Consider the following 19,617-nt stretch of genomic DNA (forward strand, 5'->3'; position numbering starts at 1 on the left):
TCTATATTTATTTTTCTAGCATCAGAATGTAGTTTAAGTTAATTTGCTTTGGTTTCAATAGATGTATTTTTCATATTTTTGATTCTTGTTTTCTTTTTTTCACATCTTTGCCCCAGGCCACCCACAGTTTGAGAGCCACTGTCCAAAGAAATCAGTAGAAGGATTTGGAGAGCATGAGGGGTCATGAGGCTGCTGGAAAGGGTTTTTGGCTCTCTTGACATCTATGCAAAAGGACAAAGGTCCAAGTCTTTAGAGCCTTGGTGCTTCCTGCCTTGCTATATGCTATCTAGTGACCTGAAATGAAGACTGGTCTCCTTCGGCACTGTGTCTCTTTGGAGAATCCTTGGGTATCACTGGTTTGACTTTGTGTCGATTGATCAGTTGCTCATGGAATTCTGAATGAGGCACATTAACTGCATTGAAAGGGAGTGGCACTATGGCCATGTGGCATAATTCCCCGAGGGTGATCTGGTTCACAGGATCCTCTTCATTGTTGAGGACCCAAGTGGCTGGACCAGTCCAATGGGACACCCACATAACACCTGGCTGCAGAAGATAGATGGTCATTTCTGGAGGTGGGGACTGGACCACATGTCTGCATGGGGGGGTTTCCAACCAGGATCCTAAGCTGTTTTGTTGTGAGGTGGGTGCAGCAATACGCTATACCGGTGTGTGCTTCTCAACCTGACCTGACCTGATATTAGTTGACCATTAAGCCTTTCTGTCAGTCTCCAATTAATAACCATGAAAGCCTCATATACTTGTTTAGTTGTAAACAGGTACAGAGATGTAATCGAACTACAGTACCTTCAGAAAGTATTCATATCCCATCACTTTGTTCACATTTTACTATGTTGCGGCCTTGCACTAAAACCATTTCAATTCATTTTTCCCTTTTCAAACAACACTGAATAACAAAGTGGAAAAGATGATGTTAGACATTTTGGATGATGTATTAAAAATAAAAAAGTGGAATATTACATTTGCACAAGTATTTAGACCCTTTGCTATGGCTCAGCTGCATCCTATTTTATTGATCATCATTTAGATGTTGCTACACCTTGTTTGGAGTCCATTGTGGTCATTTCAATTGACAGGACATAATCAGGAAAGACGCACATCTGTCTATAGAAGTTCACACAGTTGACAATAAGCACCACAACAAAAACCATGACATGAGGTTGAAGGAATTGCCAGTATAACTTAGAAACAGGTTAGTGTTGAGTAATAGAACTAGGGAAGGTTACAAAACAGTCTCTGCAGCATTGAAGGTTCCCAAGGGCAGTGTGGCCTCCATAATTCATAGATTGAAGACGTTTGAAATAACCATAACTCTTCTAAAATCACCATGGTTATAGAGGTGATTAAGAACCCAATGGCCAATATGGCACAGCTCCACAAAATCTCTGTGGAGATGGGGAGAACCTGTGGAAAGTCAACCACCTCTCCAACACTCCTCTAATCTGGACTGGCAAGAGTGGCAAGATAACATATGAAAGGCCATTTGGTGATTCGAAAAAAAACAACTAAAAGATGGCCAGAATATGTGGGAATCAAAATTCTCTGCTCTGATGAAACCAAGATTGAATTGTTTGGCCTCAATTCGAAACATCAAGTCTGAGGGAAACCAAGTCCTGCACATCTGCTGTGCAAAACTATTCCAATGGTGAAGTATGTTGGGGACATCATCATAGGTGTGTTTTACAGCAACATGGACTGGGAGACTAGCAAAGAATGAGGTAAAGTTGAATGGAGCAAAATACAGAGATATCTTTACTAAAAACCTGTTCCAGGACACCCTTGACCCCAGACTTGGCCAAAGGTTCACCCTCTAAAAGGACAATGACCTGAAACACAAAGCTGAAACAATTTAAGAATCACTTAGGGACAACTACAGTATGTGAATGTTCTTGAGTGGCTAGGTCAAAGCCCAGTCTTGAACCCAATCGAACATCTCTGGAGAGATCTGAAAATAGATGTTCACTAATCTTCATTCCACCTGACAGAGCTTAAGAGGACCTTTAGAGAAGAATGGCAGAAAATCCCAAATCAGGAGTCATTTCAGATAAGTAATTTGTAAGTGACCTGAATATTTGTATCAATAGGATAGTTCAGATTTTTATTTTAGCATATTTGCCAAAATTCCTAAAATCCTGTTATAGGCTTTTTCATTCTGGGTGATTGTGTATTATTTGATGAGGGGGAAAAATGAATTTAAATAATTTTAGCATAGGGTTGCAACATACTGCGGTGGGTTGGCACCCTGCCCAGGATTGGTTCCTGCCTTGTGCCCTGTGTTGGCTGGGATTTGCTCCAGCAGACCTCCGTGACCCTGTGTTCAGATTCAGCGCGTTGGAAAATGGATGGATGGTTGCAACATAACAAAATGTGTAAGTGGTAATGGGCTCTGAATACATGTGCTAAATAATGCAATCATATGAAAGAGACTTGGCTTTTTATTCAAGGTATATATAAATGTATAATAAGTAAAAAATAAGTAAGCATTTTAAGTTGTCGGAGTATTAAGTATCTTACTATTATTTATTCCATGAGAAAATAAGACACAATTTGGAGATTGTGCAGGATCAAATAATTAGTCATATGATATCATACCATGAAGAAGAGAGGTAAATGACCTGCACTGAAAAAAAGGGAAATGGCAGGTTGTTACATTTACAAGAATATATTTACTTTATATTACATGTATTGTTTCCACTTTTAAACATATGTTTAATTTATTGAATCTTGTGGGATGTGCAATATACTAATTTCAGTCATTTAGGGAGAAGTCAAAATAGTTATATTTAGTCCTCACCAGAAATTAATATGCACCAAGCGAATTTATCATCAGCAGAGGTTGGATAACTTGGTGGTAAAGTCATGTGACTTTCAAAGAAGCAACAGGTTGTTCGTTTGAGTTATTGTCGCTGGTTAAGAGCAAAAGGTTAGTGAAATAAAAGTTAAAAAAATAAAAAACACACACACATACAATGAGATATATTCAGATATTCATTTAAAGTACTTAATCACACAGACTAACATTACTCCATTTTGCTTTTTCTTTCTTGTGTTCTCTTTAAATATTTTATCAAGGGCAGCCCAGTGACGCAGTGGGAGACCTGGGTTCGCTTCCTGGGTCCTCCTTCTGTGTAGTTTGCATGTTCTCCCCGTGTCTGTGTGGGTCTCCTCCCACAGTCCAAAGACATGCAGGTTAGGTGGATTGGCGATTCTAAAATTGTACCTAGTGTATGTGCCCTGCGGTGGGCTGGCGCCCTGTCTGGGGTCTGTTTCCTGCTTTGCACCCTGTGTTGGCTAGGATTGGCTCCAGCAGACCCCCCGTGACCCTGTAATTAGGGTATAATGGGTTGGATAATGGATGGATGGATGTTTTATCAAGGCCAGCACGGTGGCGCTGCTTCACAATAAGGAGACCTGAGTTCACTTCCTGGGTCCTCCCTGTGTAGAGTTGCTTTACTGACATGAGCCATGTTTATTTAACATAATATAATTAATTTAACAGAGAATGAAAAAGTTTCATTCATTTTATACAAAAATATCATGTTGTTTCAGAATATAATAATTTAGTGCATTAAGCATAATTAAATTATTTTTGATGAAAACAATTTTATTATGTGCAAACGATGAACATTATTTTTTTATTTTAATCTGACATGCCATTTTTTCAGTGTGTATGTAAATAAGATTGCATATTAACAGGCACCCAGCACTAAACGCAAAGGCTGGGCTTCTGCAGTAACATACAAAACCTCTAATGGCCGCTGCTGCCTTTCATGATTGCTACAGTTCAAAACAACGATTCTGATTGGCTTACTGTAGAAAAAATAAATAAATAAGAGAGAAGACGGACAAGGAAAATTCAGGTACGCTGTTTTAGATGCGCCGTCTTTCGTACTTTATTTTAATTTAAGGATAGAGATATACCTAAGCTCTTTGAAAAGAAATAGACATCGTGGGAAATTTGAATAGCTGAGTATGAGAACTAACCGACAGGGAGGAACTGTACTCTCTGCTTGCTTTCGATTTTCATAAGTATATCTATCTGTTTTGGAACTTCGTTCATCCAATTAAAAAACAGTGGCTTGTGGCGATAACTACCACTCCAAGAAAAGATGCAGTAATTGTTCTTGATGGTTTTCACGAGTGGGAGTTGTAAACGACCATACAATTCATGGGCACATGATATGCACCATGCAGATTTTATAACTGCTATTGCGACCTTCGTCAACATTAAACCGAGTGAAAACAAACCTTCCCCGTTGTATATACTTTCGTTCGTGAGATAAAAGACAAAGCCTAATTATTTACAAAGATTAAATTCAGTCCTCATCTAACTACTGGCTTATATTTTATGCCTTTGTGATATTTGGGGTTCTTTAGAGTTCAATTTTCTGTGAATGTCAGTTGGTTCTATAAAATCATTACATTTCTAAAGGTGATTTGGTGTGAGTAAAATCAAATCCTGCAGGGAGAGATTCGCTTTTACATCATCCAGTACTGAAAATCTGGTGTTAAAAATTGATGCATGAAAACATATTTACAAAGGCAAAGCACTTTGAAGTACTTCAGGCTTTTACTGTTAAACGTAAGACAAACACACACACACACACACACACACATTTACAGTGAATGTCTTACAGGTACTTTCCATTATAGATTTTAAGCAATGTGCTTAAGAGATTTTGGAGTAAAATCTATTTCATTGAATCATAGCCCATAAAATAAAAGAGGAAATAAAATGCTTTACACAGTACTGGGGAGTATCATGTGAAGAGAAGATCTAAGGAGAAGAAGAATTATTAATGTGTGACTAAAGTTATTAACATGTAGGACAAAATAAGGAACAAAGACAATAAATAAATAAATAAATAAATAAATAAATAAATAAATAAATAAATAAAACTCTAAAGACACTATTCACTGTTTAACAGAGTCAATCCTGGATCTCTCCAGTTTACAATTTATTTTTGATTACAAATTTATAGTTATTTTATTCAGTTTTAACTTATTTCCTATGAGGCAGATTTTGATAAATTGTAAATATTCATGGCAGATAAATCCCTTCCATAAAAAAACGTTCAGCTTGAATTGTAAAACCAAAATACAATGAAATTATCTTAAAGAGATGCAAATGAAGCAATGTTTGACAGAAGACAAAAACAAACAAAAATATCACGATAACTAAGAATTCTAAATAGCGAGCAGATTAATTTGTTTGTATAATGTTAGATCAGGAAAAGATTATACTGATAAAAAAAAAAAATCTTTTTTGTTTTTAAATTTCCAGTTGAATCATCTCTTGCTGGTAGTATCCCAACCCCTACAAATAATTCATTTGTAATTAGAGAAGACCCTTACAATGTATGAACCATGCAACAACCATGTCTGTAAAATACAAAGTAATATATCCCACTTTCATGAAGTGCTTCACTTTTTTCCAACTACCCTTTTTGCATAAGCCCACTGTTTTATCTTGGTAGAGTAATATATATATATATATATATATATAAAAATTTGGCATTGAAAGACTTTTGCAGAGAAACACTCACCAAACAGGTTTAAGACACATTTCCCAAATCCTGTCGTAAAATTACAAACAGACATAGTCGTAAGTGGGGGTCGTTGGGGGTGGGGGTGGGGGTGTCTGGTGCGGAATGTGAGGTTGGGGGTATGTGGTGGTATTTGGGGCAAACATGAATGCCTCTCACCAAAGTAACACTAAATTACATTTCTTTGCCTAAATTATAAATAAGGACATACAAAACATTTATCAAATTATATGCAAAATCTTACATTTCTCTTTTTATAATGTGCACCATTCTATATGATGCCGGATCTTTTGCAAGCTCCTTCTAATATATGTAATATTGAATTAATTTCTTCTTTTATTACAGAAGTGTGTAATTGTAATCTGTTACAATTGAGTTTCAGTAGAATTCTGTGTTAATGTCTTGTTTACTTTGAAAGTACCATTATGGTAGTTTTCTCCTTCTTTTAATAACTGAGAATTCCTTTTAGCAGACTGAAGTGGTCCTTTGGAGAAAACAACTAACATGTGTCCACTTAATTCCCACTTCTCCATGGCTAAGAAAGTGCACAAATGTCATTAAATCATTTTAGGCGTTTCTAATAAAAGTAATTTTTAAGATTGCTTGAGACTGTGACAGATTAATGTAATCAGTTCTAGTAAATGAAATTCGCCAGTGCTTGTTGCTGTCCACGGTCCTGAAATCGGTTTTGGACCAGAAAGACATGCATTAAGATGCAAGTCTGCAATAATTTAAAATGAGATAATGTAAAAATCATGCATTAAATACTACTACTACTACTACTACTACTACTACTACTACTAATAATAATAATAATAATAATAATAATAATACATTTTAAAAACTTCATAAGTTACTTTCGGGCAGGGCAGCACGGTGGTGCAGTGGGTAGGGTTGCTGCCTTGCATTTAGGAGACCTGGGTTCACTTTCCGGGTCCTCCCTGCATGGAGTTTGCATGTTCTCCCCGTATCTGCATGGGTTCTCCGGTTTCCTCCCACAATCCAAAGACATGCAGGTTAGTTGCAATGGCGATTCTAAATTATCCCTAATGTGTGCTTGGTGTGTGTGTGTGCATGCCCTGCGGTAGGCTGGCACCCTGCCCGGGGTTTGCTTCTTGCCTTGTGCCCTGTGTTTGCTTGGAATAGCTCCAGCAGACCCCCATGACCCTGTAGTTAGGATATAGCGGGTTGGATAATGGATGGATGGATAAGTTACTTTCGCTTTGATATCACTTATTTTAAAATAGTTGTGAACATGATTCATTTTCCCCATTAACTACTGACTTTAAATAACTTTTAAGTATATGTGTTAACATGAAAAATTACTTAAGACTAAAAATAAAGTATTTTTATTTCAAATGTACATTTGCAAAACTGTAACATATGCTAATAAAGATGATGGAACAAGCTATAAGTAATATTATTAATCATAATCCTGGTCATTATTACTGAACTTACTCCATGCATTTTAGAGTCATTTTAGAGTTATATATTATAAAAAGCGTCAGGTAGGGATTGCAATTGCAGTGTCACCACTATAGTGCAGGGCAAGAGTTGGACTATAAGATTTCTGGAATATTGGCAGCTCTATCCTGTTACTTCTGCCTTTGACAAAAGTGCCACTCTTAATGGGATATTACTATACTGTGTAGAGGGACCCAGAGATGCTTGATCATAAGGCAACAATCCAAATCCAAGGTAGTGGAAGATGTTGGGAACCATAATATCCATCCATCCATCCATTTTCCAACCCGCTGAATCCGAACACAGGGTCACAAAAATTCTCAATTCTAATTGGTAGCAGGAACGAGAATTATTAACTGATAAATGCCTTCCTTCTCACCATTGGACAACTAGGTAGGAATGATATTAGGGAAATCTGGGGCCTTTAGGAAGAGGCTGGTTTTCACTGGAATTAAAAATATATCAGCTATTACAGAGAATTTAAAATGTTCTTGTCTGCAATTAATTTATGCTGCAAATGTATTTTTAATCACATTAATCCTTTTTCTAAAATAATTAAAATATCAAATGTTCAGCAATTTACACTCGATGTGATCCTCAAAGCTGTTGTAATTCATAATACTGTATTTATTGTTGTAACATGGTGGTGTTGTAGATAACACAATTTCCACCGGTGACATGGGTTTAAGTTGCTACGCAGCTGTATGCGCATGTGGGAGGAATGGGGCGGAAGCATATGCGTCATTATAAACAAATCCAGAAATTACGTTTTTACCAAACTATTAATTCATTTCTTCTTATTATTGTAGTTAGTACATGCTCAAGGGCACCATAACCTCATACTAAAAATGAGTGTGTTGAATATTGTAAACACTTCTCGTTTTTATAAAACTCCAGTAAAGAAAGTTCATCTCTGAAATAATACATGGTGTAAACATATGTGTTCGTAATCGAGCATCAAATGTTATAACCCTGATCGCATGCTCACCTTTACTATTAACAAAGTCTTAACGTTCAAAAAAGTTCACCTTACATTTTTCAACAAACGGGTTTTTATTCTTTGTCTCTTTTCGACTCTGGTGGCCGCTGCCGAGCACTGACGAGGTAAAATATATATGTGCACAATAGAAACAACCCAGAAGACGCTTACATAAAAAAATAATTCTTAACAGTCGGCATACATTTCCAATACATACTCTCGAAATGTCTTATACCTACTTAAAGAAATAAACATATCGGACGTGCAATACTGGTAACAGTCTCACAGATTATACACTCGGAAATGCATCATTTTAATGCGCCTGGAAACGTTACGACGTCATCGGAGTGACAGTCGTGCAATAAAATGGCAAGAATCGCTCCCTTAATTGACTTACAGCGAAACAAGCAATTCATGAACGCGTCCATCACTGTGTTGGAGAAATGCAAAGATGGTCACGTGCATGCACATTTTTCTAGGATCTAGGCTTAAAATGGAGGATCCCTGAGGCTGACATCATTCGATTTATTTACCGGAGGAATCAGTGAGTACGTAGAGCTTGTATTTAGAAAGAAAATAATGCAAAAACGATAATAGGCACATGTAGATTGTGTGGCTGATCGTACCCTGACTGATAAATATCAAAATAAGACTAACATATCTTTACTGGTAAGGTTAAAAATAAATTGACAGAATATGACAAATAAACAGTACTAAGTTACTGATTCATTGCTCTTGTAAAGCTCCGTTGACTCTGATGCAGGGTTAACAGGGCTTTAAAGATAAAGTGCATATTGTTTAAAAGGTTTAACTGTCAGAACGACTGCTCAGACTCGAAAGTTATTCTACAAAGAGAAGGCAGGCTGAATTTCTACTCATTTTGAAGGACAAAAGTAATTTATGTTATTCTTTATATTAATAGTATTCTTCATTAAGTCGTACCTTTGTACTGAAATGGCAAATTTAAGTGTGTTAAATAAAGGTGTTGCATTAAATATGTTATTTTTGCTAAAGCTTAAAATACAGCTCCAAACATAACATGTAGCCATTTCGATTTTAAGCTAAACATTGCAAGATACATGTGCAGAAAGTGATTTCGCTTCATTAAATTCCATTGATTTAGCATTGTTTCATTCGCCCCATGCAATTATGACACACATATGCAAAACCGATATTTTCTTGTTCTTAATTCCTTAAAAGTAAGCAGAAGCATAACATTTTTACCACAGTGATGGAAAAAAATCAACTGTCATATTTACTAACAGAATGTAACTGTTGCTGAGAATGTTTGTGAAGTTATTTTCGCATTCACGATATACAATTTTAAACTGTAAATTTTTTTATTTGGCATTACTTAGAGCAGAGATGACACAGATAGTCATACATGAAACAGTAAAACTGATTGCACTTAATTACAAAATGCGTAAACATACAAAAATGAAGGTAAATAAATCATAATGAAAAGCCAATATCTCTGACTATGTAAACAAATCATGTTAATAATGAAGGATATAGCCAGCTGACAGTGAAAGAAAGGAAAACATGATCTTTGGTTAGCAGCAATTTAACCCATGAAGGCCTTTTTTGTACCTGCGTTGCTGACCTATTGTGCTTTCTACAATTTATATGGTACATGCTATATAGCTTACGACTTCACAATCTCGATAAATGTAGCAAAATGTGTTTTGTCAATATGTCCGTAAATGTTAATGCGTAAGGTTTCCCAAGTCTCTCACTAAATGGGCAGAAAACATAACTTGGTCAAAAAATAGAAGTATCGCAATAATATGACAAGATATTGAGAGGAAAGTAGTATTAAAAGTCATCATTAAAAGCTGATAATGATTGCCAATAACTAACAAATGCGGAGAATTTCACACTGGGGAAACGTAAGCCGGCACACGACGCTCGCTTTAAGGGGCATGGTGTCGCCTAAGGCTTTGGCTTAAGTATAAATTCAAAGAGGGACCCTATGAAGAAAAATGAAAAAAAATATTGAAATAAATTTAAAACATGAAACAAAACGGAAGATGAAGCAATTGTCTTCGCACAAACAATCCAAAAAAGGCAAGCACGTACGGGGAAAGAATATTCTGAAACAGAAATGGAGAAGTCTAAATTAAATAGTAATGAGCTTTATATCACAGTGTGGATGGCGGAAAGGTTTGTGGACAATATGGCATCCAAACAAGGCAGCTGTGTATGGAAAAGACAATTTTTGCTTTTGATAGAAATCAAAAAGTCCCGGGATTCCTTTTATTTTATTTTAGGTGAAAATCCACTGTCATCTATAATTCTTGCCAGATATTTAAATTACCTGTGGGCTTTGTAATTAAAAGAGGGCTGTGTTATTTTTTGCTATATTTAATTAACATATAAGGTGATTTAAACTGATAAACTTTAATAGATTTAAATAAACTGGTTGACTGAGTGTTGTCTTTTTACCGTCGGGTGGTGAATACCACTAAAACGTTAAATTCAAACGTCCAAAGTTAAATATAAAACATCAACTTAACATTTCTGATGTCTGTTAATTCGAAAGTTTAGTTTTGGATTTCAAACGTGTGCTTAATATTGAAACATATTTTACGCATGAGCTTCTTTGCACATTCTAAGGCACTGTTATTCACGTCAGTATTGATGGATTGGGTTTATCATCTTTGGGTTTATTCTCCGTGCTGCCGAGGTTGTTGTGCAATAAAAAGGTTGTTATCATCATTTTCATATATTTTTCATTAAAATAATTTAAACCACCTCCTGGGTAAATTATGAAGTGATATTTTAATAAACCCATGCATCTTTAAATAACTTTAAATAGCTTGTCTAATACACGTATGTTGTAGCACCCTGATGTTAATAACGACGAGTATAGGTATTAACACGTTTTCCAGGAGCCGCTCATCTTTATTATTTGACTTCTTTTACCAGACGCATGGAATTTGCAGATTTTGCTGCCTCTAGTCGCCACTATAGGCTATAAAGTTCATTACAAGAATCGATATCCACATTTAGGGAAGAACATACTTTTTGGCTCACCAATAAGTCTTAGCCAAAGTAACAACTTTGACTGAAAAATACGCTCACAAGCTGCATATATCATCTTAACTACGCAATCATTTGGATCGAGATAAACACGAGTATATTATCTTCTCAACTGTTGTTGTCAACAATACACGGTATAATTAAAATTAAAACTTTTAAGATTTATTTTTTAAACAAATGTAATTGATAACGTAAAGATGTAATACTTTGAATAAATTGTGCCATGTAAAAGTCAAAATTACATCATATCCGTATCATATCCAAAAAGACAGTCCAAGCATTTCTGGATACTTCATCCAACTATTTTATTTTTTCACTTTGCTTCATGCTCTGGGATGCCAGACCTGATCGAGACAGCACTGGGCACAATCTGAAAATCTGGATGAAGTGCACGTTGGATGCAAATTATAAACTACCAGGATTGATAAAGTCTATACAGGCTTCATGAAGAGCTTTATTGGCTTTCCTACCCTGTTACACAATTAAGCATCTCTTCCACATGTTTCAAAAGCATTCCTCACATTCTAGCTACATTGTCGAAAACCCTACGTCTTCTCATCTCCTTGATCTAATAAAAGTCTTACTGTGTTCAAAAACAGAATTCTCAAAACTTTCAGCTATACAGATACTTAAGGAGCGATTAGAAGGATTATATAAAAGAAAGTTATGGACAAAACATAAAGGGCTGAGACGCCACAGGCGATGCCAAAAGAAAAACAAAGAAGCAATGTGTTTATTTACCACTACACGAATGGACCTTAAGCAACGTGCATCTCAGATTGACTGTTTTCTTCCATTGCTGGCGATTATTATACGACACCCGAGCGGAACTGCAGTGGGACGTCCACGCGAGACTTGCAAATGTGAGGAGAAAAGAGAAAAGATGCAAGCGAAAGCGCCTACCGATGGTGCAGGGTTAAATTATTTCAGGAGTCCTTAAGATCTTTCTTATACTCGCGCATTAATGACAACATATATAAGGTAGTCTCTCTCAATATGATAGAGTATCTGCCAAATAAAACAAAGCGTACACGACACGTGCTTCGCCCTTACTGTATAGCTCATCAGGAGTACGCACTTTACCGTCTCCTGTTATGGGCTCGAACCTGTGACGTTGCGCCACGGCGGCTGGTTAGTTCTGCTGATACTGTAAAGAATGGAGTACTGTACTTCATTCTTAGGTCTAAGTTGCAATCTGGTTATTCAGGTAGTTACCTACCGGTTAACGCTGGTGGTTTGTACTCTTTATTCGGCAGATACTGTATCACATTATCTATGATCTGCTCCTCGCAACTGAGAGGACGTGGAGGATGTTTGCCGACTGGCCGACCAACCACAAACGTTACCCGAACCACCCAAATAATTAAGAGTTTTTAAGTTTAAGTGATAAAGAACAAGACTCATAGTGCTAAAATACAAAAAATGTATAAGTTACTGTAAATGTAAATGTAATTCAGTGCAGTTTGGAGGGAAAAATCCTGTGGTGGTCAAAAAACTCTTATGGTGTTCATTTACACTTAAAACTGTATGTATGGAAACACTGTTTTTGTATACTTTAAATGTTATGGACTATTTTTTCTTCCAGAAATATTTCCCGATTTTCACACTTTTTATAGGTCAAACGTTACACGGCCATACCCTAATTATTATGTTAAGAAATACGGATGGATTGATAAAGTTAATAAAAACTTTAGAGCGCTTTGCTGTCTCATCCCTATGCATATATTGTAAACCAGAAAATCCTCTGTACTGATGCCTTTTGGATGAGGCTAGGACTTAGTTAATTTATTATTATTATTATTATTATTATTATTATTATTATTATTGTTGTTGTTGTTTTACTTAATTTTAATTACGACAATTTATTCAATTCATTTGTAGATGACAGCTAAAAAACATATTATTCCACATTCACTTCCCAATCACACTCAGTTATAACTGAAAATTTGCATTACTTACATTATACTCATTGCCTGTACCTAATGATTTTTGTTACACTCCAAAATGCCTTTTAAAACCTCAAATACAAGGAGGAGTAATTCAGTGAAGGAAATAAAAACAGCAATGTTTCTCTTGTTCAGCCCCAAATCACACAAGGAATCCCTGAATGGTTTCAGCAGGCACTGATTTTTGACAGTTCCACAGAAAACCAAAAAAAAAAAAATAAATAAATTATAAAATAAAAAGGGAAAAAAATCAAAGGAGGGGAATTAAGAGAGGGACCCTCCTTCCAGGTAGGTTGGGCGTGCAATGGGTTCCAAAAACGGGATTAATACAACAAACAATACAGAACACAAGTAATCCTCTTCAGAGAACTAGCTGGCCAATTTATCACTGCCACTTCAGAAATACGCAATAATACAAAATGCTTTGAATTTCGATGCAATAATAATAAGTAGGCTGATAAAGCCAACATTCCAGTTTAATATATTACGATGAATACAGTACTTATTATTTCATTTTGATTTGATACACTTTATAGTCTTTTTGCAGTTATCATAGACAATACAGAGAAAATGAACGAGTCTTACACTAGTTCATTTACAATAGGGTCCTGACTTTCAGCTGATGCTATTCAGACAGCTTCAATTTCTACAAGAAGTAATAGGAGATATCAAATTATAAGTCACTGGCTATATTCGGTATTGAGATATGCATATATGTGTGTGTTAAAATTCCTAGTTGTTATTTAAATTGGTTACATTGTCTCAGATCACAACCTGTCTCCATCACTGTTTTGGTCAGTCAGACAATTTCAAGGAATTATTTCCGCATCAAAAATACAAAATATATAACTTTAAACGATGTTACATTTTTTATGTTATTATTGTTGCAATATTGTGTATGGACTGTGAGTGCCGCTGTTGATAGTTTAGGAGATTTGTTTCTGCTGAAATCCCGACCCCGCCTCATAGCTGCATATATCGCCGAGGCAGAAGTGCTTCACCATTAAAAAGAACAAAAAATGCAGATTTTCAGCATTTTGTCCACAAAGGAAAGGCGAAATTAATAACACTTTACCGAAATCATCTGGGAATATCTGGCAAACACAAAGGCGTTTTTTTAAACAAGCTTTAGTAAAAGAAACTTCCTTGTTGTCTTCTGGAAAATGACACCGTGGACATTCATTCAGCAGGTACTGATCCTTAATATTTTTATAAAATCGGCACTCCTAATTATGGGAGAATTGCAGTATTCTATTCCAGAAGAAATGACGAGGGGAACATTTGTAGGTAATGTTGCAAAAGACCTGGGGTTAGACAATCAAAGACTAAAAACTCGAAGAGCTCGAATTTATACCGAAGGAGAAACGGAATACATTGAGTTAAATGTAAATAAAGGGATTTTAGTTATTAAAGACAGAATTGACAGAGAGCAGCTGTGTGAGACAATAACGCCTTGCGCCTTAAATTTTCAGATTGTCCTCGAAAATCCAATGCAATTCCATAGAATTAGTGTTGAGATAGTTGATATTAACGATAACGATCCTACATTCCCTGAAAACAGTATGCATTTGGAAATTAGCGAGTCGGCTCCTCCAGGAGCTGTGTTTTCTCTGCCGAGTGCTGTAGATAGTGATGTCGGCGTTAATACGTTACAATCGTATAGTCTCACATCTAATAATCATTTTAAATTAAGAACAAAGGAGCATAATGCTGGGAGAAATTCAGTGGATTTGGTATTAGAAAAGCCTCTAGACAGAGAAATACAAGAAAAGCATATCCTCATGTTAACTGCAGTTGATGGAGGAGAGCCTCAGCGATCGAGTACAATTGAAATTGAAATTATTGTCCTCGACGCCAATGACAACGCTCCCATTTTCTCTAAAGAGGTTTATAAAATAGCTGTCCGTGAGAACTGCTTGATAGGTTCGGTGCTTATTAAAGTTAACGCTACTGACGCAGACAAAGGAATAAATGGGCAAATAAAATATTTTTTCACTCATATCTCAAATAATGCGAAGGATTTATATAAACTTAATGAAGAAACCGGAGAAATCAAAGTCACAGCACAAATAGATTACGAAAAACATAAAATGTATGAAATGACCGTTCAAGCCAAAGATATTGGGGGTCTCGTAGGCTCTTGTAAAGTAATAATAGAAGTAACAGATGTAAATGACAATGTCCCGTTTATAAATCTGATGTCTATTTCAAATCAAATCTCCGAAGATTCATTGCCTGGAACAGTGATAGCAATTATTAACGTGCAAGATAAGGACTCTGGAAGAAACGGTCAAGTGATCTGTTTCATTGATAATAATATTCCATTTAAATTAAAATCTTCTTTAAATAACTTTTATAGCTTAGAAACTGATGGAATTCTAGATCGTGAAAAAACTCCACAGTATAATATTACCATTGTGGCCACAGACCAAGGTGAGCCTTCACTTTCAGCCACTTATACAATATTATTAGCGGTAAGTGATGTAAATGACAATCCACCGAGATTCGAACAGCAGCATTACACAACATATATTATGGAAAACAATTCTCCTGGATCTTCATTTTTTTCAGTGTGTGCCAAAGATGATGATTCGGGTGTTAATAGTAAAATCACGTATTTTGTTCAAGAAACTCGAATTAACCAATCCGTATCTTCGTTTGTATCTGTTAATTTAGATGAAGGTGTTATCTATGCTGTACGTTCGTACGATTTTGAGCAGCTGAGTCATTTTCAAATCTTGGTTACAGCTAAAGATGGAGGATCTCCATCTCTTAGTGCCAGTGTCATTGTAGATGTGTATATCCAAGACCAGAATGACAATCCCCCAGAGGTGTTGTATCCTGTCCACAGTAAATCTCACCCAATAACGGAGTTGATACCCCGTTCTGCTGATGTTGGATACCTGGTTACTAAAGTTGTTGCTGTTGACAAGGATTCTAGTAATAATGCTTGGCTTTCTTATAAAATAATCAAGTCCACCGACCAGACACTTTTTAAAGTGGGTATACATGATGGGGAATTAAGAACTCTTCGACAAATTACTGAGAAGGATTTTTCCAAATATAAGTTAACAATTTTAGTAGAAGACAATGGACAACCTCCTTACACAGCGAGCATCAATGTCAACGTTGCAGTTATTGATAACTTTGCCCTAGCCTTTTCTGAATTCAACGATCTTGCACAAAGGAACAACGATGATGGTGATATGCAGTTTTACTTAATTCTCTCCTTAGTGATAGTATCATTTGTTTTCCTTATTTTCATTATAGTGATCATATCTATAAAAATTCACAAATGGAGGCGTTGTAAACTTTTCAACGAAGGTTCCAATGGAGCTCTTCCCGTTATTCCTTATTATCCTCCTCGTTATGCAGAAGTCGGAGCTACAGGAACATTATGTCATGTTTACAACTATGAGGTCTGTCTTAAAACGGACTCTGGAGACAGCGAACTTACAAATAGAAAACCAATAGTCCAAAATGTTGTGGATGTTAATGCTAATGGAACAGAAACAAACACTCACAAAGGGAATCGGGATTCAACTGTTGAAGAAGATATAATACAGGTAAGCTGCTTAAGTACACATTACTATAAATCTTAAGGCAATGGTAATACCTCTGATTGAGGTTATCTGCGAGTTGATGTTTATACTATACACTGTATGATATGCTGCGTTCCAGCTGTTTTTGTTGTTTTTTAATGATTCTGTCGAGATTAAGACGAGTTAAGTAATGGCAATACTGTCTATTTCTTTAAGTGAACAAGGTTTGATGATTTGCCGCAGCATTTATTGATAATTCTTTATAATCTATCACATTTGCAAAAGAATGCATAGGTATCTTATTTTTGCAATTGTTATTTATAAAAGAATCTCATCTGTCATTTCCTACAAGAAGATATTTGCAAAATGCTATAATGATTACTGTATGCAAAATATATGAACTTTTTGCACATTCTTCAGAAAGAATTGTAATGCTGTATGGTGCCTGCTTGTGCTGATCAATGGATTTTTTCCCATTTAATTGCTCTCTTATAGGCCACATTAAGTTAGTGACAGAGTATGACAGGCCTTCCCTTTTTAAAGGCTCTCCAGCTGTCACTGAAGCCCCTTGTTTGAAGAACGGAACACCAGTTCATACTGCAACTGAGAGTCAATAGTAGTATGAAAGAGTCAAGAGTCAGTGCTTTTACACACGGAATGTATTATTTATTCAACATTTGCTTAGACACTGTGATAGATAGATAGATAGATAGATAGATAGATAGATAGATAGATAGATAGATAGATAGATAGATAGATAGATAGATAGATAGATAGATAGATAGATAGATAGATAGATAGATAGATAGATAGAGCAAGCATCTTCTTCTCCCATTTCTTTGGCATTGATGTGCTTGATCATCAGTCTCTATACACCTCAGTCCTGTACCTCTTCCTCAGTCAGACACTTTTCCTTCTGATTTTCTTTTAATTTATCCACCTTACCCTTGACCTCCCTCACTTTTACTTCCCTTCAATTCCCATCACACTTCCGCACACATATTCATTGTTTCCTTATCACATGTTCATATCACTTCAATCTGCTTTCCTGTACTTTCTCAGATATTTCTCCAACGTTTGTTGTACCTCCGATTTTCTCATTTGTTATTCTTTCTTTTTCTAACTGCACTCATCCATCTCAACATTTTCATTTCTGCCACATCCAACTTCTTCTCCTGTGCTCCTTTTACTGCTCATGTCTCAGCTCCATATATCATTGCAGGTCTAATAACTGTCTTAAAAACCATACCTTTAATCTTCACCTTAATTCTTTAATCACACCTGATTCCTTCCTCCACTTGTCCCATCCACACTTACCTTTATGGGTTATCTCTGCATCTTATTTTCCATCTTGGGCTACAACTGATCCTAGATATTTACATTTATCCACTCTTTTCAATGGCTCTCCCTGTAGGCTGACTTCTGAATCCTGGTCATCATTATTCTGTCTTCTTCCTGTTTATCTTCAATCCTCTATCTTCTAAAGTCCTTTTCCATTCTTCTAATTTCTTCTCCACTTCCTTTTTTTTTTTTTTGGTGTTACACAACAAAGTCATCAGCAAAAGGCCTGCATCTGGGGCATTGGATTTTTATACCATTACTCATCTCATCCATAACCATAAATAAAATCATTAAGAATTTGCACCTATTCAGTTGTAGAAAACCTGAAAAAGACTGTCAGGAAATAAAAACATGCAATTAAAAGACAGATGATATATGACAAATGCACACAACAAAATATTTTAGAATGCCAAGTGTAACATGTTAAACACCAAATAATGAAATGTCATCTAGGCAAAGGATGTTGCTGGATAAACGTTTAGTATGTTGTTACTGGAACACTAAATGTATTTTTCATTTCAAAATACACTCACGTGTTTTTTTTCTTAATTCAGGTAATTTAGAGATTCGTAGGTAAAAAGGCAACACTGATGTTGACCTGATGACAGGACAGTTTTTAATTTTTATAAACAATGGTTAGAATCACATGCCTGCCATAGTAAATCTTTATCACAAGTGAGGAAGGAAATAAACATTCAAAATGTAAACAAGTCCACTTCATCTGTGGACCCATCTCTTCCAAATGAGGTGACTTGTCACCTGGCTACAAATAAGCATTTCCTAAATATCCTTCTCTATGTGTTTCTCTCTCTCATACACCCATTCTTTATCCTGAACAGTACTTCACCATTTTTTTCTTTGTTGCTTTTAAATCATTTATAGATCTTTAATATAACGATTTTCTTGTTACACGAAGATATTATATCTTTATAAAACTGCCATTTTGAACTTTGAAAATAAAGAGAAGCATAAAGGCAAATAATCTTACCTTATAAATAAAAGTACAAATGTTTGTGAATGTTCAAAACGTCTTTCTTTCTTTCTTTCATAACGTGCAATGTACAATAAAAGGCAAGAGATAGTGCTAAATAGGGTTCCAGTCCTCACATTTTTTTCCTTTTCTTAATTAACATCTTGCATTATTTACATTTGAACGGAGAGTGCCGCTGTTGATTAGTGAGATTTCTCGAAGCATAAACGCAGCAGAATTGCCTCTGCCATATCGTTACAAAGCACAACAACGGAAGATCCTGATCATATTGAAAGACGGATAATCAGTATAAGAGCTGCGGATACAAATATATAACAACGTTTTCATGAAGCATCGGCGGTATTGTGCAGCAAAACGTCAGCATTCACAGAGGAATGAAATGCCATTGATCAATTTTATTCAATGAACGTGAATTGTGTCCCTCCAAGCAATTCGAAAATGCTATACGCCTCCACAATGCAGGTACTGTTGATAATTATTTTTGTAATTTCTGCATTTTTAGTTAATGGAGAGGTCCGCTATTCCATTCCAGAAGAAATGGTGAGTGGGACTTTTGTTGGAGATATTGGAAAAGATTTGTCGTTAGGTATTCAGAGACTGAAAATCGGCAAAGCCCGTTTCTATACTGAAGGAGGGGCAGAATATATTGAGTTAGATATAAATAAAGGACAAAATCGACAGGGAACAGATGTGTGGAAAACTAACCCTTTGCACTTTAAATTGTCAGATTATTCTTGAAAATCCG

The 19,617-nt window shown here is 35.8% G+C and overlaps 1 protein-coding gene across 1 annotated transcript; it reads left to right on the forward strand.

Moving 5' to 3' along the window:
- Window positions 1–14,197: 14,197 nt before the first annotated feature.
- Window positions 14,198–19,610, forward strand: LOC120543292 (protocadherin beta-5-like). The gene is made up of 3 exons (XM_039776328.1): window positions 14,198–16,564; window positions 17,036–17,045; window positions 19,375–19,610. Exons 1-3 carry the CDS (start codon window positions 14,231–14,233, stop codon window positions 19,608–19,610), a joined length of 2,580 nt encoding a protein of 859 aa, XP_039632262.1. The 5' UTR covers window positions 14,198–14,230.
- Window positions 19,611–19,617: the final 7 nt, after the last annotated feature.

Source organism: Polypterus senegalus, chromosome 13, assembly GCF_016835505.1.
Source record: "Polypterus senegalus isolate Bchr_013 chromosome 13, ASM1683550v1, whole genome shotgun sequence".
NCBI classification, from domain to species: domain Eukaryota; kingdom Metazoa; phylum Chordata; class Cladistia; order Polypteriformes; family Polypteridae; genus Polypterus; species Polypterus senegalus.

What these genes read in the sequence shown, in the direction of transcription:
- LOC120543292 (XM_039776328.1), top strand. Translation starts at nt 14,231, where the DNA reads ATGGGAGAATTGCAGTATTCTATTCCAGAAGAAATGACGAGGGGAACA.